This window comes from Ranitomeya imitator, chromosome 5 (genome assembly GCF_032444005.1).
Source record: "Ranitomeya imitator isolate aRanImi1 chromosome 5, aRanImi1.pri, whole genome shotgun sequence".
Taxonomy (NCBI): Eukaryota; Metazoa; Chordata; class Amphibia; order Anura; family Dendrobatidae; genus Ranitomeya; species Ranitomeya imitator.
This window is the reverse complement of record NC_091286.1, coordinates 242271467-242296147: the sequence shown is the minus strand read 5'-3', so window position 1 is coordinate 242296147 and position 24681 is coordinate 242271467. Positions and strand designations below refer to the sequence as shown.

The 24681-nt window shown below is 44.9% G+C and overlaps 1 protein-coding gene across 2 annotated transcripts in view; it reads right to left on the bottom strand.

Moving 5' to 3' along the window:
• The window catches only part of MOXD1 (monooxygenase DBH like 1), a 240462-nt gene extending 230542 nt beyond the window's left edge, over positions 1–9920 (bottom strand). Inside the window, exon 1 of one of the 2 annotated variants that reach the window (XM_069726006.1) lies at positions 9392–9920. In XM_069726006.1, coding sequence (XP_069582107.1) covers positions 9392–9643 — 252 coding nt within the window. In that variant the 5' untranslated portion in view covers positions 9644–9920. The remainder of the gene's footprint in view (positions 1–9391) is intronic. The other variant, XM_069726007.1, reaches the window with a different exon arrangement.
• Between the last annotated feature and the right edge of the window lie 14761 nt (positions 9921–24681).

Here is a 24681-nt window from a genome sequence, read left to right as displayed (position 1 = left end):
GGCGATGGGGCGGAAGGGTCTCTGCCGCCTTTTTGGAGAACATGTCTGCATAAGACCAATATTGCTTGGGGAGAGAGGATAAATCTGCGGGTACCTTTGTAGTAGCAACCTGAACGCACTCCCTCTGACACCTACCCCCACAAGATTCACCCCATCCCAGAATTCTGCCTGAGGACCACTCGATATGAGGAGAGTGATACCGCAGCCAAGGTATTCCCAACAGGACCTCATCAATTCCCTCAGGAATGATGAGCAGAGATATAATCTCCTGATGGGATGGCGACATGGACAGAGTAAAAGGGATGGTCTGGTGTGTTATCTGTGAGGGCAGTGTCGACCCATTCACCACTCGTACCGTTACTGGTTGAGCTAGCATAACCAGGGGTATTGCGTGACGTTGGGCGAAGGTAGAAGACATAAAATTGCCCTCCGCCCCAGAATCCACGCAGAGCTCTACCGAGTGAGTGAATGAGCCTATTGTTATTGTCCCCTTAAAGGACAATTTGGAGGCAAACGTCGCCGTGTCTAGTGTACCTCCACCTACTACCACTAGATGCTGACGTTTCCTCGACCGCTGGGAACATCTGGTGGCAAGATGTCCTGACTGCTGGCAAACAAGACAAACCTGGAGTGCACGAGCGGTCCGAGACTTAGATCCCGCTCGTGACACTTCCATGGCCTCATGTGACTCAGGGGCCTGGACTAGAGATTCCAAAGGTTTGGCGAAGGTGGGAGCCAGCCGAATCCTCTGCCTACACTGGGCTCGCTCTAACCTCCGCTCGTGAAAACAGAGGTGAATACGAGTGGACACAGATATTAACTCCTCCAGTGTGGCGGGAATCTCCCTAGTGGCCAGGGCATCCTTCACATGGTCAGCCAGCCCCCTCCAAAATATCGGAATTAGGGCTTTATCTGATCACTCCAGCTCAGATGCTAGGGTGCGGAAGTGGACGGCAAAATGGCTGACCAAGGACGAGCCCTGAGTCAATGCCAACAGTTGGAGCGCCGTATCATGGGTGACACGAGGTCCTAAAAAGACCTGTTTCAGAGTGCTCAGGAAAAACGAAGCACTCTGCACCACATGATCGCCACGCTCCCACAGCGGCGTAGCCCACTCTAACACCCTGTCTGACAGGAGAGACACAATAAACCACTCCTTTGCCCGCTCTGTAAGGAAACGAGAGGCCAGAAGCTCGAGATGTATAGAGCACTGACTCACGAAACCCCTACAAGACTTACTATCACCAGAAAATTTTTCTGGCAGCGGGAGGCGTGATAGAGTCGGTACAGGGGTGGCAGTGGACAAGGTTGCTGCAGCCACGCTAGCAACTTGAACAGCAACTGCGGTTACATCCACAGCTGAGGTTGTGCGCTCGAGAGCCGCCAACCTACCCTCCAGCTGCTGGATGTACTGCAAGGATTGCTGTTTGTCCGTCATTACTAGCCAGACCCTGGCGCTAGTGTAATGTTAGGGCTAGGGCTAGCGGAACGCACCAAATAATAAGATAGGTAGAATAAGGTGCGTTTGCACCCCGGGGTCCACCGTGCAGAGATGGAACCTGCTGCCAAGTAATGACGGACTATATGGCGGTACAATGTGAATACACATGGGTTAACTTCACCCTGTGTGAAGGAAGCGAACCCTGTTAAGTCCCAGGGCCACGGTACTGCACACAAGGGCACAAGCAAGGAGTCTCTGAGCTCAGTCCTAAGACATGGGATCTGAGTCTGTGTAGACTACTTGCGGTCGACACCGCAACTGGGGTGTCAGCGTAACCAAAATAATAACAAAGGAATGCACGAGAGTGCATGCGATGCCGCACTGGCGGACACCACTAACCACCCAGGCTTGGATCAGGAAAGCGCTGTGAAAGCGCACGGCGTCGCACTGGCGGACACAGCAACTAGATGCTGTATTAGTGTGTAACGTGCTGTTGATAAGTCGGGCGCTAGATAGCAATCATACACCTTCCGCGAACAGTCATCCAATAGGGAGGGTTATTTAAAGAGCGACTTTCACACACAACACACACACGTTTACAAATGTACACTAGCGCATGGCCGTACAGCCATGCGAGCCTTAAATAGCTGCAGCACGTATAGGACCTTTCAAAAGAAGGACCAATGGAATTGCTGCAGTACCTGAGCATGTGACCCTAGATCTCCACTGAGAGATCTTGCCCTGGGCATGCTTAGTGTGCAAAGCAGAACTTAGTCCTAGTACCTACAGGACCTTCCGTGAGAAGGACCAATGGAAGTCGCTGCAGTACCTGAGCATGTGACCCTAGATCTCCACTGAGAGATCTTGCCCTGGGCATGCTCAGTGTGTGCAAAGTGGGACTTAGTCTCAGAAGCATCTGCTCGCCGCTGCCCAGCACTGGCTTCAATGGCAGAAGCTGGAAAAGCAGCAGCAACCCTATGCACAGAGTGAGACTGAGCAAGATGCTGGGACCGACATCTCTGCTGAGCAGACTCCACTGCGGCTGGAGAAGAATGGGAGACCACAGCAGAGATGGTTCCAGATTCCCCCTTTGCAGAGGCAGGAACTCGACACCTAACAGCAGGCAGTTGATTTGCCGGCTTTTCTTTTATCTACAGTGCCTTGCAAAAGTATTCTGCCCCCTGGAAATTTTCAACCTTTTCCCACAGATCATGCTTCAAACATAACGATACCACATGTAAATTTTTGGTGAAAAATCAACAAGTGGAGCACAATTGTGAAGTTTAACGATATGTATTGGTTAAATTTTTAAATTTTTATGGAAATTCAAAAACTGAAAAGTGAGGCGTGCAATATTACTTGACCCCTTTAACTTAATACTTTGTTGCGCCACCTTTTGCTGCAATTACAGCTGCAAGTCGCATGAGGTATGTCTCTATCAGTTTTGTACATCGAGAGACTGAAATTCTTGCCCATTCTTCCTTGGCAAACAGCTCGAGCTCAGTGAGGTTTGATGGAGATCGTTTGTGAAGAGGAGTTTTCAGCTCTTTCCACAGATTCTCAATTGGATTGAGGTCTGGACTTTGACTTGGCCATTCTAACACCTGGATACATTTATTTGTGAACCATTCCATTGTAGATTTTGCTTTATGTTTTGGATCATTGTCTTGATGGAAGACAAATCTCCGTCCCAGTCTCAGGTCTTTTGCAGACTCCAACAGGTTTTCTTCAAGAATGGTCCTGTATTTGGCTTCATCCATCTTCCCATCAATTTTAACCATCTTCCCTGTCCCTGCTGAAGAAAAGCAGACCCAAACCATGATGCTGCCACCACCATGTTTGACAGTGGGGATGGTGTGTTCAGGGTGATGAGCTGTTGCCTTTACAAACATATCGTTTTGCATTGTTGCCTGACTTATAGCGAATAACTTTACTCTTTGCTTGATGCAGCACATTCTTGTCAGTTACAACATCAGCATTAGGTTCCCTACAGTCCATGTTCTCTGCTCTCCCAATGCTTTCTCCTACATCCTTCAGTATATTACGAGGTCGTATCGCCTCTCTACACCTGAGATTCCCTTGTCCGTTTCACATCAGAACGAAGGGCTTCAGCACATCCGATGATCTGTCACATGGAGAGCAACCTGTGTTGTACTGGTCAAAGACAGCTTCCCAAGCTCCTGCCTCAAGGTGCGGTAACACTGCTGCTTCAGCTGCACTTCTGTCCATCTCTGGACTCTGAATGGTTGGGTACCTTGCTTAACCTTGTGGAGATGTCCGCCCAACACGGGCACTAGGCCCCTACTGAATACAAACAGGAAGACAATTTCCTCTTAACACAGCCAGCCCCCCTAAATAATTATGTATAATATTGTGCCCCATCTAGTGTCAGATTTAGGGTACTACACTTACCCTATCACTACTGACATATACATACAGCAACATGGAATATGTACATATCTAACACATAGCCAAATATAATATACATAGCAGCATGACTTACTAAACAACCATTAAGGGGGAAGAGGCATGGCGCCCCCTTACGTCTGTTTAAAATTCTTCAAAGTTTATTTTCAAATGATTAAAACACTCCACATGTTTAGCACAAAAAAATTCTAGAAACTCTTGAAAATCAACTTTGAAGAATTTTAAACAGAGGTGCCTTCCTCTTTCCTACTTTTTTTTTGTAGTTTGCTACTCCAATAAAATTAATCCGGAGTCAGCGTGTGCACATACCGCGATCTCCAGCACCATTTTATTGATGATGACACTGCGTGTGCGAATTTGCAGACCCAGTGTCTTCTCAAAATCAAAAATGTACCAATAAAAATGCTTCCCACCCGGGTGTAGAATGGGTTCAATAGGTAGTATTTTATATACTTTTTTTGTTTTGTGCTTTGTGACTGGAGTATAGAAGTTCCAGGTGTGTTTGCCAGATTAATCAACTGAGTCTTGTTGATTAGTGCCAAAATTTGGCACAATTCCACTCCAGTTCCCCACCCCGGCTACTTTTGAGTATGCCAGTACTGTGATACAGCTTGTACAAATTTTGGTGTCACATTTGGCACCATAAGTCGCAAAAACATTTCAAGGCAGGAACAAATCCCATTTTTGATTTTGTTCCAAATTCATGAATCGATTAATTTGGTGCCAAAAGCAGTAACTATTACCACAAGACAAAAAAGGAAAGTGACTTCAAAATAAACAAGTAATGAATCAGAGCCTGAATCTCCATTATGTTCTATGTGCTTAAACATCTGTCTCTGTATCTTCCATAGATTATAATGAGAATACGAAATTGGCAAACTCTCCTTTCTCCCCATCATGAGAACAAAAAACCTCTGTTCTGCTATTGGTTGCGATTTTAGTAATAAAGTACCTACAGATTTAACATGTGTTGCATGTTCTACTGATATGATATGAATCCTAGAGGTCATAACACTCTTGAATGCAGACATGCTTTGTAGTTCTTGGTGCAGCCATTGAACCAAATTATTTAGGAAGAACCTTTTCACCCATGAGTAGGTATTGTAAAGAATGCCCAGGGTTAGTTGGGTTACTAAAGGGTCAGTCACCTTTCCATATAGGTGGCATTGGTGTTGGATAATTTTAAAATAAACTTAAAAGCTGGTAAAACATTGAACACTAGCTTAGAAATGCCACTTCAAAGAGTTATGAAATTAAATCACAAAAACCATAGTGTCAAAATGTATAGCAAAAGTTTGTTAGACATCACATACCAATAGACCAAGCCTTTAATTAAAATCAATAATTTTTTTCAAAATGCTATAAAATATGCCCAATAGTACCGATGTTTCGTTGTACATATAAAATAAAGATATGAACCATAAAATTCTAAGATGGAAAGTGAGAAAGGGGAGAGAAAAACAATGTGGGGAAAAATTATTTAAAGCTTAACTTTAAGATAACACTTATTATACCACTGAGCCCTTTTATAAATGCTACTCAACATTAAATTTTGGGATATGCTTGACTGAACCTTGTTTGGAAAAACATGATAGAATTCTCAAAATGCCACCTGCTGTGTAACTGGTTTCAACTCTGCTAACGGAAAATATATTAGTAACCATCCGTGGAATACCAAATTGAAAAGAAAACAATTACGGTATGTGTTCAACAAGACAAAACCAAATACTCTCATTACATTACAATCCACTTAGGAGTTCGATGTATCAGGAGTACTATCAGAAGCTGAATTCCAAGTTTCAATGCACACAATGATACTAAGCTTGTCAAGAAGCTCTCTGAAAAGGAAAATACTAATAAGCATACATTTTTACTATACAATTTTAACTGTATTGTACTGACGGAGTTAGCTGGGTCTTAGCACTCTCTCATTACCAATCTAGCATACAATCTATTATCAAGAATTCCATTTAACATATAAATTATACAAATATAAAAGTGTAAAAAATAAAAAAAGTCGTTTTAATGTTGATTTACTAACAAATACAGTGGGGCAAAAAAGTATTTAGTCAGTCAGCAATAGTGCAAGTTCCACCACTTAAAAAGATGAGAGGCGTCTGTAATTTACATCATAGGTAGACCTCAACTATGGGAGACAAACTGAGGAAAAAAAAATCCAGAAAATCACATTGTCTGTTTTTTTAACATTTTTTTTGCATATTATGGTGGAAAATAAGTATTTGGTCAGAAACAAACAATCAAGATTTCTGGCTCTCACAGACCTGTAACTTCTTCTTTAAGAGTCTCCTCTTTCCTCCACTCATTACCTGTAGTAATGGCACCTGTTTAAACTTGTTATCAGTATAAAAAGACACCTGTGCACACCCTCAAACAGTCTGACTCCAAACTCCACTATGGTGAAGACCAAAGAGCTGTCAAAGGACACCAGAAACAAAATTGTAGCCCTGCACCAGGCTGGGAAGACTGAATCTGCAATAGCCAACCAGCTTGGAGTGAAGAAATCAACAGTGGGAGCAATAATTAGAAAATGGAAGACATACAAGACCACTGATAATCTCCCTCGATCTGGGGCTCCACGCAAAATCCCACCCCGTGGGGTCAGAATGATCACAAGAACAGTGAGCAAAAATCCCAGAACCAGGCGGGGGGACCTAGTGAATGAACTGCAGAGAGCTGGGACCAATGTAACAAGGCCTACCATAAGTAACACACTACGCCACCATGGACTCAGATCCTGCAGTGCCAGACGTGTCCCACTGCTTAAGCCAGTACATGTCCGGGCCCGTCTGAAGTTTGCTAGAGAGCATTTGGATGATCCAGAGGAGTTTTGGGAGAATGTCCTATGGTCTGATGAAACCAAACTGGAACTGTTTGGTAGAAACACAACTTGTCGTGTTTGGAGGAAAAAGAATACTGAGTTGCATCCATCAAACACCATACCTACTGTAAAGCATGGTGGTGGAAACATCATGCTTTGGGGCTGTTTCTCTGCAAAGGGGCCAGGACGACTGATCCGGGTACATGAAAGAATGAATGGGGCCATGTATCGTGAGATTTTGAGTGCAAACCTCCTTCCATCAGCAAGGGCATTGAAGATGAAACGTGGCTGGGTCTTTCAACATGACAATGATCCAAAGCACACCGCCAGGGCAACGAAGGAGTGGCTTCGTAAGAAGCATTTCAAGGTCCTGGAGTGGCCTAGCCAGTCTCCAGATCTCAACCCTATAGAAAACCTTTGGAGGGAGTTGAAAGTCCGTGTTGCCAAGCGAAAAGCCAAAAACATCACTGCTCTAGAGGAGATCTGCATGGAGGAATGGGCCAACATACCAACAACAGTGTGTGGCAACCTTGTGAAGACTTACAGAAAACGTTTGACCTCTGTCATTGCCAACAAAGGATATATTACAAAGTATTGAGATGAAATTTTGTTTCTGACCAAATACTTATTTTCCACCATAATATGCAAATAAAATGTTAAAAAAACAGACAATGTGATTTTCTGGATTTTTTTTTCTCAGTTTGTCTCCCATAGTTGAGGTCTACCTATGATGTAAATTACAGACGCCTCTCATCTTTTTAAGTGGTGGAACTTGCACTATTGCTGACTGACTAAATACTTTTTTTCCCCACTGTAAATGCAAAAGAGAGTGGATGTTTCATACTTCTTATTTTTCAAAATTACAGGAAAAAGTTGGATTAGTACTGTAAATATATTTTATCCAACTTTCCATGTGCCATATTTATGAAGCACCTATGTGGCGAGGCTCCAGAATTTTGACAGGCATGGTAAGTTCCTAGACTTTTTCGATTTTGATACATGAAAGATATGTATCTTGGTACCGTGTTAGCCATTAGAGAGCAAAATATTTAGAACTGAGAGTACATGAGGACAAAAAGTATCTTTTAAGCTCGGCCATGAAAAGACTTCCCATTGCTGTGCCAGTCTCCTGTAGATATATCTTGTTGTCAAATTCAAAGAAATTGCGGGTGAGGATGAATTTTATAAGTTTCACCACAGAATCAGCATCAGTCCCTGTGTTTTCCAGGAAGAATTTGCATTCATTTAATCCATCCTGGTGTGGGATATTAGAGTACAAAGATTCGACATCCATGCAACCAAGAAGAAGTTAGACTGGACACCTCCACCTGGACGCAACCCTCATTTGGATAAATATATAGACTCCTTCAGGAAATTGATAAAATCCACCATCATAGATACTATCAGTGCCCAAGAGAGAAAGGCCATACAGTCTTTGTAAACCAACAAAGAAATCATCATTAAACCTGCTGACAACGGAGGTGCAATAGTCATTATGAACACATCAGACTATATGAAGGAAGCAAACAGACACACGCTACTGCAAAAAATTGCAGTTGGATCCTACACAGGACTATTACAAGGAACTAAACAAGTTGGTATCCAAGAATAGGGACATTCTACATGCTTCCCAAAATCCACAAATCTGGAAATCCAGGAAGACCAATTACGGTAATTCATGTGTGGGGAGCAGGTATCAGGATGGGTAGAGGGTATTCTTAAACCACTGGTAAAGGATACACCCAGACACAACTGACCTATAGTATAAACTAGCAGCAATAGGTCTTCTACCAGAAGGAACCTTCCTGGCCACCATGGATGTGGAATCTTTGTACTCTAATATCCCACACCAGGATGGATTAAATGCCTGCAAATTCTTCCTGGAAAACACAGGGACGGATGCTGATTCTGCGGTGAAACTTATGAAATTCATCCTCACCCACAATTACTTTGAATTTGACAACAAGATATATCTACAGGAGACTGGCACAGCAATGGGAAGTCTTTTCATGGCCAAGCTTGAAAGTGACTTTTTGTCCCCGTGTACTCTCTAAATATTTTTCTAGATTTTTCCATCATTTTTCACTGTATATTTTTGACAGCTATCTGCTCCTAATTAACTTACTTTTTCATCTCAAATAGTTGCCCAATATGTTTGAGAAACTCACTGAAAGACTTCATGCCTTTATTGGCCCGTGCATGTTGTTGAATAAAGGATCCTTACACAATTTTTGACCATAATGGATGTACAACCTGTAGACTACCTGGAGTCTTGAACATAATTAGGCTGTGCTGCTGACTCTTGAGTATATACGTATATATATATATACATATACATATATATATATATATATATATATATGTATATATATATGTGTATATATATATATATATATATATATATACACACACACACAATTATTTTTATATTCTGCAAGTAGTGATCCCTGAGATCTCACTCATTGAACACAACACTATACACACTCTGTGCAACAAGCTTTAGTTTCTAGATCAGGCACCCCACTGAAATCAAATAAGCCTCTTACCTTTTAGAGAACTACATTTAATAGCTAAAAAAGACACAATTTAACTCTTATAAACTCATCTTAAATCATTCATTTAGTATACTATCCAACGTGCAACCCATCAAATTTTTGTTAGTTTTTTGAAGCCAGTATACACACCTGTAAATAGGGTTTGCCCCTTTCAATGCCTCCAATAACTATGTCAGAAGATGCCATAGCTCCTTTAGAAGAAAAACCTAATCCAACATAGCCCAGGGTCTCAACCTGTACAAGAAAAGTGATTATGTTTTCCTTGTGCATCCAGAACATTTTATATTTTCCTTTTGAATCCAGAACCGCACTGTGATAATTTTGCATATCCAAGTTCATTGCTGTAGTCAAAACAGGTAGCAGAATCATGTGTGCAAGCATCTTCAGGTACGTTATCTTTTCTAGTCCACCGTTAAGTAACAGCGTTGAAATGTACTTTCATTCAGCTCTCTCCTATTCGACAAACTACTTAACACTGAGTTCTGAAGCCCCAAAGCGTGTGTTCTCTGATTATTGAAGGAGGAGGCAGATGTAGGATACTCTTCCGCAGTGGGCTTGTGCTACTTGTCCCTTTCAGGAAGCAAAAAGCATGGCTTGAGTCGTAGACTCTTAACTCGGCTTCTCAGTAGCCTTAGGCACAACTGCCTTGATGTACAGTGGAGTGGGCATGCTGCTACAAGTGGGTACTTGTATTTGTGTGTCAAAGATGTTTCCTTTTGTATTAATCATGTGTGCCAAAAATAAAGTGCTTAGACAACTGCGAGTGCACAAATATCAAGGTTTTTTTTTATATTTGTCTATTGTACTTTTAACCCCCTCTCGTGGTGAAACTCTGCATGAAGTATTTCACTTCAATAAAAGCTTTTTTTTAGAAGTATTTTCCATCTTTCTGCTTGAGAAAATAAATATAAGTCACTAAAATAACAGTATTAAGAGTGCTTTCATACAAAAGAAAATCAACAAAGGTTAGTAAAACTGGGTTAATGCGTTTCTGAAATGGACAGATTGTCCTTAAAAGTCCTTTCTCTGAAAAAGTAGCTATTAGGCTTCATTTACCGTATTCCAGAATGAGAAAATTGTGAAACAAAGAGATAAAGAATATCCTATAAGCAGAGGTAGGTTTCGCTAAAGAACTTAACATGATTAGAACAAAGTGGTCCGACAAGTTCAGGGCCGGACAGGGACAAAAAGCAGCCCTGCCACACAAACCCCACCAGCCCTCAAACTATAACAGTCCTCAACTCGATCAGTGAATTTTGTTTTACTTTGTCGTGCTCCTCACTCTCCTAAAAGGAGATATTTGAAGAGCCCCATGTGAATGCTGCCACAGTGCGTATGATGGACCACAGCTGCATTTACCTGGTGCTCTACAGAGCTCTGATTTTCAGGATCATAAGGGTCCCATCAGCTGGATCTCCAACAATTAAAAAGTTATCCGATATCCAGAGGAGAGTGGATTACTTGGGATAATCCATTTAAACAGCTTTTCCAAAATTTTATTTTTATTTGGCTACAGTAATATTGAAAATATTAAACCAATATTGACCCTCCAAAAGTCCAATGTTGCCTCTTCGACAACAAGACAGGTGAAGTGGTACTGTGCAGTGCATATAGAGCCGGCTCCAGGTTTTTGTGGGCCCCATGTGAAAGAGTCTCAGTGTGCCCCTTTAACATATACCAAAATTCATAATGCACAGATACAGCAGAGAAATATACCGTATATACTCGAGTATAAGCCGACACGAGTATAAGCCGACCCCCCTAATTTTGCCACAAAAAACTGGGAAAACTTATTGACTCGAGTATAAGCCTAGGGTGGAAATGCAGCAACTACCGGTGAATTTCAAAAATAAAAATAGATACCAATAAAAGTAAAATTAATTGAGACATCAGTAGCTGCGTTCATATATCCCCATATCTGCCCCATACTGTGCTCTGCTGCGTTCATATATCCCCATATCTGCCCCATACTGTGCTCTGCTGCGTTCATATATCCCCATATCTGCCCCATACTGTGCTCTGCTGCGTTCATATATCCCCATATCTGCCCCATACTGTGCTCTGCTGCATTCATATATCCCCATATCTGCCCCATACTGTGCTCTGCTGCGTTCATATATCCCCATATCTGCCCCATACTGTGCTCTGCTGCGTTCATATATCCCCATATCTGCCCCATACTGTGCTCTGCTGCGTTCATATATCCCCATATCTGCCCCATACTGTGCTCTGCTGCGTTCATATATCCCCATATATGCCCCATACTGTGCTCTGCTGCGTTCATATATCCCCATATCTGCCCCATACTGTGCTCTGCTGCGCTCATATTGCCCCATAGATGCTCGGTATAAGTCTGTGCCATGGCCGCTGCTGCTGCAATAAAAAAAAAAAGCCATACTCACCTCGCTGATTGCAGCTCCCAGCGTCCGGTCCCGGCGTCTCTCTGCACTGACTGATCAGGCAGAGGGCGCCGCGCACACTATATGCGTCATCGCGCCCTCTGACCTGAAAAGTCAGAGCGCAGATAGACGCCGGGAAGATGGAGCGGCGCCCGGCGGCTGGAACGTGGACAGGTGAATATAACATACTCACCTAGTCCTGGCGATCTTCGCGCTGTCCCCGCCTGTCACAGCTGTCTTCGGTGCCGCAGCTTCTTTCTCTATCAGCGGTCACCGACACAGCTGATTAGAGAAATGAATAGGCGGCTCCGCCCCTATGGGAGGTGGAGCCGCCTATTCATTTTTCTAATGAGCGGTCCCACGTGACCACTGAAGAGAGGAAGAAGCTGCAGCGCCGAAGCCCGTGGGACGGCAGGGACAGCGCGAGGATCGCTGGGACTAGGTAAGTATGCCTCAGCGCCCTCTCCCCCTCACCCGCCGACCCCACCGCTACCGTGACTCGAGTATAAGCCGAGGGGGGCACTTTCAGCCCAAAAATTTGGGCTGAAAATCTTGGCTTATACTCGAGTATATACGGTAAGTGTAAGGGGGACGAAGGGACAGCAGGTACCTACGTGCCAGGTCCGGAACTGGAGAGGCTGCATGCACTGTTCCCGGGGGAAGTATTGGTAAGGCAGACGTTCCCCTGCTGCCTGAGGGAAGCGCTGGTGAGGGGCACTTTGCTGCTGCCGAGGGGGGTGGAAAACGATGAAAAAGAAGCGCGTGCAGCAGAGCAATTTGGTGCAAACTGAGGGCAGCGCGCAGTCAGGTGAGCGGTCCACTCCACTCCCTGTCCTGACACAGAGTACCTGTGATGCGACAGGCCGTGCTGCAGCAGACCAGAAGGACAGGGACTGCTGCTTGGTGAGAAGCAGTGTGCCCTGCAGTAATCAAGAAATAACGGACTGTTGCAAAGGGTGCAGAGCCAGGGGTGCGCAGCACCAGCTAGGAAGAGAAGTGCTCCCATCCCGGGAGTATCAGCATTGCACAGGCCTGCGTCCATACAACAGCCATGATGACAGCAGCGGGCCGGGGACCAGAGAGCGAGAGGGACGTGCAGTGTGTGCCCGGTGGCTAATCAGGAGAAAGGCGCCACATGCTAAGTGTCCGTGAGTACTGCACACGCGCCACATAAGAGGGACTGCATACAAGACTGACCATTGTGCCCTGGCTTTGATAGCGAATATTTGCCCAGACACTTGTGACCTGACTTCACCTGGAATATAGTTGCAGAGCCACGTTGGGCTCATACAGTATTGTGGCTCGTACCCTTGCTAGCGACTGCAGCATATAGACTAGGGGCAGTGGAAGGTACCGGAGACCGACCACTGTCGCAAGAAGATGGGGCATTAATGCCCACAGGACTTTTCTGGAAAAGACACAGCGCCAGCCGTTGCCAGCGCCATTGAGTTCTCAGCGGGAGTTACAGTTGGCGGAACTCCTGACACAAGTGCTTCACAAGAAAGAACAGCCCTTATCTGAACCATCGTTCTCCTACTTACAATATCCTTTGCCATCTAAACTGTTGAATCCCCTGTTTAACCCTTTACCTCCCAACACCCTATTATACTTTTTCACCCTTTACCTCCCTGCATGGAGTATTCCCCGGTTATTAAACATCTTAACCCTTGCTGTGCCTCCTGTCCGTCACTGCATCCCGCAACCTGCTTACATAAGGATAGTACAATGTCAAAGATTTAACTTTTCACATTACATGAGTAATATCTACTGTACGTTGTATAATAGGTTAGAAACCAAACAGTATAATCCTCCATACAGAATAATGAGCCCCATATATCTCTCCATACAGAATAATGAGCCCATTTATTGCTCCATACAGAATAATGAGCTCCATATATTGCTCTATACAGAATAATGAGCCCCATATAATGCTCCATACAGTATTATGGGTACCATATAGTGCTCATTACAGTACAATGAGCCCCATATATTGCTCCATGCAGAATAATGAGCCCCATATATTGCTCCATACAGAATAATAAGCCACATATAATGCGCCATACAGTATTATGGGTACCACATAGTGCTCCATGCAGTATAATGAGCCCCATATAATGCTCCATACAGAATAATGAGCCCCATATATTGATCCATACAGTATAATGAGCCCTATATAATACTCTACACAGTATAGTTAGCTCCATATCTTGCTCCATACATAATGAGCTGCATATAATGCTCTTATCAGTCTAATGAGCCCCATATAATGCTCCATACAGTATATGATAGGCCCCATACAATGCTCCATACAGAATAGTTCTCATATAATGCTCCATACAGAATATGTCGGGCCCCATATAATGCTCCAGTATATGATGGGCCCCATATATTGCTCCAAATTTCAAACAGAACGGGCCCCATATAATGATCCATACAGTGTATATGATGGGCCCCATATAATGCTCCAGTATATGATGGGCCCTCTATATTGCTCCTAACAGAATGGGCCCCATATAATGATCTTATATAATCGGCTCCATATGATGCTCCATATATAATGGGACCCATATGATGCTCCATATATAATGGTCCCCATATGATGCTCTAGTATATAATGGGGGCCATATAATGCTTCAGTTTAATGGGCCTAATATGATACTCCATACATAATGTTCCCCATATAATGCTCCAGAGTATGATGGGCCCTATATGATGCTCTAATATATGATGGGCCCCATATATTGCTCAAAACATGAAAAAAATGAAATCCTCACCTCTCCTCTCTGGCTGCAACTCTGCTCCGGACTCCTCAGCGTCAACATCTTCCGGCTCTCTGCATTGTGACTGTTCAGAGCAGAGGGCGCACAGACGTGACATCATCACACCCTCTGACCTGAAATGTCACAGTAAGAAGACACGGAAAACACCACAGCGGAGGAGCGAAAAGAAGTAAGTATCGCAAGTGCCAGGGCCCTGAGCAAGTGGGGGAAGGGTGGACTCTTATTATCCCATGTGGCAACACTTCAGTTCCACAGCAGGGAATGGTTATGTTATGGATCTGAAACATTGTAACATGGGCTAATAAAGAGTCCGCCACTTTTTTCACAATTTATCAGAGTTATATACAGTGTGTCCGTAAAGTCATGGTGAACTTTTGACCAGTCACTGGAAAGCAACAAAAATTAACAGAAATGTGAAATCTGCTCCAAATAAAAGAAAAGCTCTCCCTGTTTCATACCTATAAAGTGCAGTGTGGGCTCCATTTGTTGCCCTACACACATCCAAACGATAGTGAAGTTCTTGCCACACATGGGTAAGGACATCTGGTGTAACAGAGTGAATAACGTCTGTGATTCTCTGTTCTAAGTGATTAATGTCATTCATATGTTCAATGTACACGTGTTGCTTCACATAACTCCAAAAGTAAAAGTCTAAGGGCGTCAGATCCAGGGATCGTGGTGTCCATGGCTTGACAGATCCACTGCCTATCCACCGCAAGGGGAATGTTCTATCCAGAAACTCACAAATAATGTTGGCGCAATGTGGAGGAGCGCCCTCTTGTTGAAAGATGACACCTTCTAGAAATTGTGGCACTGCATACAATTCCAACTTGTCAAGATACGTATTTGCCGTCACAGACCGCTCCGCAAAAATAAAAAATGAGCCTATCACCTTATCATGCACCAGGCCACACCACACGTTCACTTTGGAGGTGTTACGATTCTACTCAAAGTAGGCATGAGGATGTTCAGCAGCCCATATTCGGACATTATGGCGATGAACATGTCCACAAATATGGAAGGTTTCCTTCAATTGCTTATCCCACCGAGTAATGTTATTCCTATGTGGTGGCGCTTCATTATAAATATGCCAATATTCAGGTAGCACTTTGGTCACGGATTAGAATTTAGTTAGCCACAGAACACACTGAACTTCACTCTGTGCTGTCCACATCACAACTGGTATGGAAAACCACACAACTGGCATAAGTTTGTGGTTGCATAATGTCACAGAACTGGCAGTGTATAAATTAGAGTTCAGTTTATCAGGGGTTATTCTAACTGGGGGCTCAGCAACAGCTTAAATGAGTTTGTGTTGTTTGAGTTGTTCTTGTTATCTCTCCTCATGAACAGGTCTGATATGATTGGGTACGAGAAATGGTGCCAAAATGTAAACTATAAATAGATCCTGTGACTGGTTAAAAGTGCACCATGACTTTATGGACACACCGTGTATATATTATATATATATATATATATATATATATATATATACTGTATATATATATATTAGGAGTCTGTACTCACTCGGCTGCAGTTCAGATAGGCACAGGAAGCAGTATTGTTGAGATGTCCAGGCAAGTTTATCAGGAACTGCATATACCGCTCTGGATAGCCAAAACAAACGAATGGCCCTTTCCTGCACAAAAGAAAAGCAAACAGAAAAATAAACGGTCTATATAATAATGTAGGTCCGCCCGCTCAGGTCAGTGTCTTTAGAACACACACTGATGGTCTCCACACCTCCAGCCACAGACACTGAATGAGACATCTGGCCTTGATTTTATTAGCCAAAACACGCCCCTGGGGTTGGGATGTGTTCACTAATTCACACCCATCTCTTATGACCGCTCGTAAAACACGGCCCTGGAGTAGCCCAAATAACTCTCTCAGCACTATACGTGCTGGAGCATACTTCCGAGCGCACATCACCAGAGCTAATAGCCGTTATGACACATATCTCCCCTCAAGGACCAAGGACTCGTTCGGCAGCCATCTTACAATATATATATATATTTACTAGCTATTGAACCCGTTCTACGCCCGGGTGGCGAGCATTTATATTGGTATATGGTCTCCATCCTGGTATGTGCTGCTCCATCCTGCGTCCCCATCCTGTCATGTGCTGCACCCATCCTGCGTCCCCATCCTGTCATGTGCTGCACCCATCCTGCGTTTCCATCCTGTCATGTGCTGCTCCATCCTGCGTCCCCATCTTGTCATGTGCTGCACCCATCCTGCATCCCCATCCTGTCATGTGCTGCACCCATCCTGCGTCCCCATCCTGTCATGTGCTGCACCCATCCTGCATCCCCATCCTGTCATGTGCTGCACCCATCCTGCGTCCCCATCCTGTCATGTGCTGCACCCATCCTGCGTCCCCATCCTGCGCCCCCATCCTGCGTCCCCATCCTGTCATGTGCTGCTCCCATCCTGCGCCCCCGTTCTGTCATGTGCTGCTCCCATCCTGCGCCCCGTTCTGTCATGTGCTGCTCTCACCCTGCGCCCCCGTTCTGTCATGTGCTGCTCCCATCCTGCGCCACCATTCTGTCATGTGCTGCTCCCATCCTGCACCCCCGTTCTGTCATGTGCTGCCCTATTCTGTCATGTGCTGCTCCCATCCTGCGCCCCCGTTCTGTCATGTGCTGCTCCCATCCTGCGCCCCGTTCTGTCATGTGCTGCTCCCATCCTGCGCCCCCGTTCTGTCATGTGCTGCTCCCATCCGGCATCCCCATCCTGTCATGTGCTGCACCCATCCTTCGTCCCCATCCTGTGCCCCCATCCTGTCATGTGTTGCTCCCATCCTGTACCCCTGTTCTGTCATGTGCTGCTCCCATCCTGCGCCCCCCTTCGGTCACGTGCTGCTCCCATCCTGCACCCCCGTTCTGTCATGTGCTGCCCTATTCTGTCATGTGCTGCTCCCATCCTGCGCCCCCGTTCTGTCATGTGCTGCTCCCATCCTGCGCCCCCGTTCTGTCATGTGCTGCTCCCATCCTGCGCCCCCGTTCTGTCATGTGCTGCTCCCACACTGCTCCATTATGGTTTATGGCCCCCATAAGATGCTCCATACTCTATGCCCCCATACACTGCTCCATTATGGTTTATGGCCTCATAAGATGCTCCATACTCTATGCCCCCGTACACTGCTCCATTATGGTTGATGACCCCCTTAACATGCTCCATTCTATATGCCCCCGTACACTGCTCCATTATGGTTGATGGCCCCCTTAACATGCTCCATTCTATATGCCCCCGTACACTGCTCCATTATGGTTGATGGCCCCCTTAACATGCTCCATTCTATATGCCCCCGTACACTGCTCCATTATGGTTGATGGCCCCCTTAACATGCTCCATTCTATATGCCCCCGTACACTGCTCCTTTATGGTTGATGGCCCCCTTAACATGCTCCATTCTATATGCCCCCGTACACTGCTCCATTATGGTTGATGGCCCCCTTAACATGCTCCATTCTATATGCCCCCGTACACTGCTCCATTATGGTTGATGGCCCCCTTAACATGCTCCATTCTATATGCCCCCGTACACTGCTCCATTATGGTTGATGGCCCCCATAACATGCTCAATTCTATATGCCCCGTATGCTGCTGCTGCTGCAATATAAAAAAAAAAAAAAAACATACTCACCTATGGTCGCTGGGCGCCGAGTGCTGCGGGGCCTGAGCAGGCGGGGACACCGGCGCGCTGTGGGGGTCAGGTGCCGGTGTCGCCGCCAGCTCAGGCCCCCCAGCACCTTACTATATTCACCTGTCCCCATTCCACCGCTGAGCGCATTAAGTGCGTCATCGCGCCCTCTGAACTGAAGGTCACAGGCCGAGAACCGGGAAGATGGCGGCGCTCAGCGGTGGAACGGGGACAGGTGAATATGGCCGATACTTACCCTCCTGGCGGTCCCTGCTTCTCTGTTGGAGATAGCGGTGTGCGTTCAGTGTGAACGCATACCGCGATCTCCCGGGAGAGTCACTCTGTGGGGGCTAGACTGCGCCGGTGCTTGCGCTTGCGCAGTCTATAAAGGCTTCGGACAGAGTGACGCTCCCAGCGTTATATTATAGATATACTGTATATATATATATATATATATATATACAGTGGGGCAAAAAAGTATTTAGTCAGTCAGCAATAGTGCAAGTTCCACCACTTAAAAAGATGAGAGGCGTCTGTAATTTACATCATAGGTAGACCTCAACTATGGGAGACAAACTGAGAAAAAAAAATCCAGAAAATCAGATTGTCTGTTTTTTTATCATTTTATTTGCATATTATGGTGGAAAATAAGTATTTGGTCAGAAACAAACAATCAAGATTTCTGGCTCTCACAGACCTGTAACTTCTTCTTTAAGAGTTTCCTCTTTCCTCCACTCATTACCTGTAGTAATGGCACCTGTTTAAACTTGTTATCAGTATAAAAAGACACCTGTGCACACCCTCAAGCAGTCTGACTCCAAACTCCACTAAGGTGAAGACCAAAGAGCTGTCAAAGGACACCAGAAACAAAATTGTAGCCCTGCACCAGGCTGGGAAGACTGAATCTGCAATAGCCAACCAGCTTGGAGTGAAGAAATCAACAGTGGGAGCAATAATTAGAAAATGGAAGACATACAAGACCACTGATAATCTCCCTCGATCTGGGGCTCCACGCAAAATCCCACCCCGTGGGGTCAGAATGATCACAAGAACGGTGAGCAAAAATCCCAGAACCACGCGGGGGGACCTAGTGAATGAACTGCAGAGAGCTGGGACCAATGTAACAAGGCCTACCATAAGTAACACACTACGCCACCATGGACTCAGATCCTGCAGTGCCAGACGTGTCCCACTGCTTAAGCCAGTACATGTCCGGGCCCGTCTGAAGTTTGCTAGAGAGCATTTGGATGATCCAGAGGAGTTTTGGGAGAATGTCCTATGGTCTGATGAAACCAAACTGGAACTGTTTGGTAGAAACACAACTTGTCGTGTTTGGAGGAAAAAGAATACTGAGTTGCATCCATCAAACACCATACCTACTGTAAAGCATGGTGGTGGAAACATCATGCTTTGGGGCTGTTTCTCTGCAAAGGGGCCAGGACGACTGATCCGGGTACATGAAAGAATGAATGGGGCCATGTATCGTGAGATTTTGAGTGCAAACCTCCTTCCATCAGCAAGGGCATTGAAGATGAAACGTGGCTGGGTCTTTCAACATGACAATGATCCAAAGCACACCGCCAGGGCAACGAAGGAGTGGCTTCGTAAGAAGCATTTCAAGGTCCTGGAGTGGCCTAGCCAGTCTCCAGATCTCAACCCTATAGAAAACCTTTGGAGGGAGTTGAAAGTCCGTGTTGCCAAGCGAAAAGCCAAAAACATCACTGCTCTAGAGGAGATCTGCATGGAGGAATGGGCCAACATACCAACAACAGTGTGTGGCAACCTTGTGAAGACTTACAGAAAACGTTTGACCTCTGTCATTGCCAACAAAGGATATATTACAAAGTATTGAGATGAAATTTTGTTTCTGACCAAATACTTATTTTCCACCATAATATGCAAATAAAACGTTAAAAAAACAGACAATGTGATTTTCTGGATTTTTTTTTCTCAGTTTGTCTCCCATAGTTGAGGTCTACCTATGATGTAAATTACAGACGCCTCTCATCTTTTTAAGTGGTGGAACTTGCACTATTGCTGACTGACTAAATACTTTTTTGCCCCACTGTATATATATATTGTAGTATAGTGACCTACTGTATGTTAGCGGGCACTGTATGGGCTTCCCAGAGTGCGCATGGAGGTGTATGGAGGCCATAGGGATGCATAGCAATCGCAGATATAAGTGTGGTGATGAGTCAAAGTCCAGCATTAGTGTGAATGGCCAGTATGTGTGTCACAGAGGAAGACACTCTGCACTGTCAGTCTGAAGTAAGGATATTCTGGGACCTGTAGTCCTACAAGTGAATTGTGTTGTTTAACTAGGGAGGCTGGCAGGGCTAGTTCTGAGAGATGGGAGGGTCAAACGCCACACACACTCCCATCTAGGGGAGTGGTTACAACCATATAATGTGACTGAGGTCTAGTCACATGGTTCCTGTGTGTGGATCTGAATGATCCAAGTGCAAGGTCCTGGAAGCCTGTGTTGGAAGTCCTGGGGAATAGGATTCCTGAATAGCACATGGCTGGGTTTTGGCACTAAGTGGACGGTCAGTGTTGGAGTCTCCCGGCAGTGGAGATGTCCTGGAAGCACCTAGAGAACTTGGACCTGGACGGTCTGTGTTGAGGACCTGAGACTGATGTGAAGTCAGTGTGAGAAGTGGAACTCCTGAAAGGTAACCCCGTACAAGGGGATTATAATATACAGCAGAGAAGCCTATCTGCTATATGAACTGACTGATGTCCTATAATGTTTCGTGGATGTATTGAAATGAACATTATGTTATGTGGTTTATGATGGTTAATAAACCTAAGAGACTGATTTATATGAGGAAACCATGCCTGAGTGCTTGAATCCTCTGTCAAGCGAGTGTCCCCCAAGACACGAAGTAGGGGAAACGCTATGTTCTGTCTCCGCCATCTAATATTGTTACCCTGATTATTTGCTTGCATAATTGCAGTTTCCTCAGTATACAGTATTGATATATTCATGCCTTTATTCATCTGTGATGCTTTGGCTCCCTCTAGCGGTCAGAGTTATACATAGTAACATAGTAACATAGTAACATAGTTAGTAAGGCCGAAAAAAGACATTTGTCCATCCAGTTCAGCCTATATTCCATCATAATAAATCCCCAGATTTACGTCCTTCTACAGAACCTAATAATTGTATGATACAATATTGTTCTGCTCCAGGAAGACATCCAGGCCTCTCTTGAACCCCTCGACTGAGTTCGCCATCACCACCTCCTCAGGGAAGCAATTCCAGATTCTCACTGCCCTAACAGTAAAGAATCCTCTTCTATGTTGGTGGAAAAACCTTCTCTCCTCCAGACGCAAAGAATGCCCCCTTGTGCCCGTCACCTTCCTTGGTATAAACAGATCCTCAGCGAGATATTTGTATTGTCCCCTTATATACTTATACATGGTTATTAGATCGCCCCTCAGTCGTCTTTTTTCTAGACTAAATAATCCTAATTTCGCTAATCTATCTGGGTATTGTAGTTCTCCCATCCCCTTTATTAATTTTGTTGCCCTCCTTTGTACTCTCTCTAGTTCCATTATATCCTTCCTGAGCACCGGTGCCCAAAACTGGACACAGTACTCCATGTGCGGTCTAACTAGGGATTTGTACAGAGGCAGTATAATGCTCTCATCATGTGTATCCAGACCTCTTTTAATGCACCCCATGATCCTGTTTGCCTTGGCAGCTGCTGCCTGGCACTGGCTGCTCCAGGTAAGTTTATCATTAACTAGGATCCCCAAGTCCTTCTCCCTGTCAGATTTACCCAGTGGTTTCCCATTGAGTGTGTAATGGTGATATTGATTCCTTCTTCCCATGTGTATAACCTTACATTTATCATTGTTAAACCTCATCTGCCACCTTTTAGCCCAAGTTTCCAACTTATCCAGATCCATCTGTAGCAGAATACTATCTTCTCTTGTATTAACTGCTTTACATAGTTTTGTATCATCTGCAAATATCGATATTTTACTGTGTAAACCTTCTACCAGATCATTAATGAATATGTTGAAGAGAACAGGTCCCAATACTGACCCCTGCGGTACCCCACTGGTCACAGCGACCCAGTTAGAGACTATACCATTTATAACCACCCTCTGCTTTCTATCACTAAGCCAGTTACTAACCCATTTACACACATTTTCCCCCAGACCAAGCATTCTCATTTTGTGTACCAACCTCTTGTGCGGCACGGTATCAAACGCTTTGGAAAAATCGAGATATACCACGTCCAATGACGCGGTATATCTCGATTTTTCCAAAGCGTTTGAGTTATGTTGGCAGTTCAATCTTGTTTTTGTATTATCCATGTCTGATTCTCCTCCTCCTTTGCAATGCATTATGGTAGCTCAGCCTCCATTTCCCTCCATTTTTCCTTTCACTTTCTTCAGTTTGCCTTCAAGGAAAGACGCTTCACTTCATCCCCCTTGCGATTGCATTGCCGGTATGTCTTTATGCTTCCTATAGATATTCCTGCTCTATATTAGCTTAGTTTAACCAGTTGTACTCCCAGTTTAGTCACTAGCTTTCTAAATGTTATGCATAATGTATATCATGTGTATTATGTATCTGTTCTATGCCATGCACTGATTCTATCTATATCATTGTTCACAGTTTCACCGCATCAATATACCACTACGTTTAATAAAGCACAGACTCAACCACAGTCTCCTTATTGGACCCCGGTATAGCGGTTTAGCTGACTGTATAGCTACGTATGAGCCTGCCTCAGCTAGTGAGGACAGAACAGTGAAACGGCAACCATCCAACTAGTGGGATTCAAGTCACCGGCTACTCAGAGACTAAATACAGCTACAGCAATCTCTGCACAGCCAAGCACTTTCCCAAGACACCATGTCTCACAAATCGCATAGGACAAGATCTGTTACTTCCGTCTCCTCAAAGACAACATCCATCAGCAGCGCTGTCGCCATTGCCCGTGCAAATGCTGAAGCTGCCAAAATACGAGCGAGCTTTGCTGACCAAGAGATGCAACTTAAATTAGAAAAAGCACGCATAGATGAAGAGAAAGCCGATCAAGAGAGAAGGTCGCGCTTAGAGAGAGCCGATCAAAACAGAAGGTCGCAGTTAGAGAAGGCACGTGTGGATGCCGCCTTAGAAAGCCTAGCAGCAAAAAGGGAAGCTGCCGCAGCCCTCCCCGAAGCAGAATCGCTAGAAGCCGCGAAAAATCCCAAGCTGCATAGCCAAAGCAGTACGTCGAGTCTGGAGTTTCCACTGCAAGACTCACCACAACGCACATCTCAGTATGTTAATGACCTTCCTGATCCAAACTATAACCCTGAACCAGTATCAAAACCAGAATACGACACCTCCAGCGAAGTGAGCGAGAGTCGTCACGAGGCTCAGGACAGAAACAAACTCGAAAATGTGAGGCAAAACAACTCTGCTAATGACTACCTTGCCCCTCATCAGGTAACCAACGTGGATCACCCTGCTGACGCACCGTACATCAGGCCGAAGCAATATGACACCGGCTGGCGCCACCATGAGGACACTAACAGGTACGAACGCACCTCACATCACTATCAGGGCGACCCATCACCAGTATACTCTGCTGACAACCGGTTCACGACAGAATTTGCCAAGTTTTTCACACGACGTGAACTGGTTGCCAAGGGACTCCTCAAATTCACTGACCGAGCTGAAGGTTACAGTGCTTGGAAAGCTTCCTTCCAAAATGTCATTAGAGACTTAGGGCTACAACACAGGGAAGAGATAGACATGTTAGTCAAATACCTGGGAGAAGAGTCAGTCAAACACGCAGTAAGGATCAGAGACATTAATGTAAACCGCCCTGAGACTGGCCTCAAAGAGATCTGGAAAAGGCTGGATGAGTGTTACGGCTCAGCAGAAGTAATAGAAAGAGCCTTGTTCAAAAGAATCGATGACTTTCCTAAAATATCTAACAAAGGTCTCCAGAAACTTAGAGAGCTAAGCGACTTGCTAAAGGAAGTCCAAGTTGCCAAATACGAGGACGACCTACAGGGACTTGCATTTCTCGACACAGCCAGAGGTGTTAACCCTATAGTCCAGAAGTTGCCCTACAATCTACAGGAGAGGTGGCTCACACATGGTTCCACGTACAAATACAAACACAGCGTTCCATTCCCTCCCTTCTCCGTTTTTGTAGACTTCATACACCAACAAGCGAGAATTAGAAACGATCCCAGCTTTGACTTTGCAATACCATATGCCACACCGTCACCACCTGCAAATCCACGCAGAACATCTGTGGCAGTACACAAGACTTATGTTTCTTCTTCAGGTTCTAATTACAGGTCTGCTGGCTGCTCCCAATCAGAGACAAAGGTGCAGGACCCTGACAAGCAGTGCCCACTTCATCAGAAGCCTCATCCTCTCCTGAAATGCAAAGCCTTCAGAGGAAAATCTATGCCAGATCGCAGAAGTTTCCTGAAAGAAAACGGTATCTGCTACAAGTGCTGCTCGTCCACAGCTCATCTCGCCAAGGATTGCAAGGTCAGTGTAAAATGCACAGAATGTGGCACCACAGATCATAACACCGCTCTACACCCTGGCCCAGCTCCATGGAG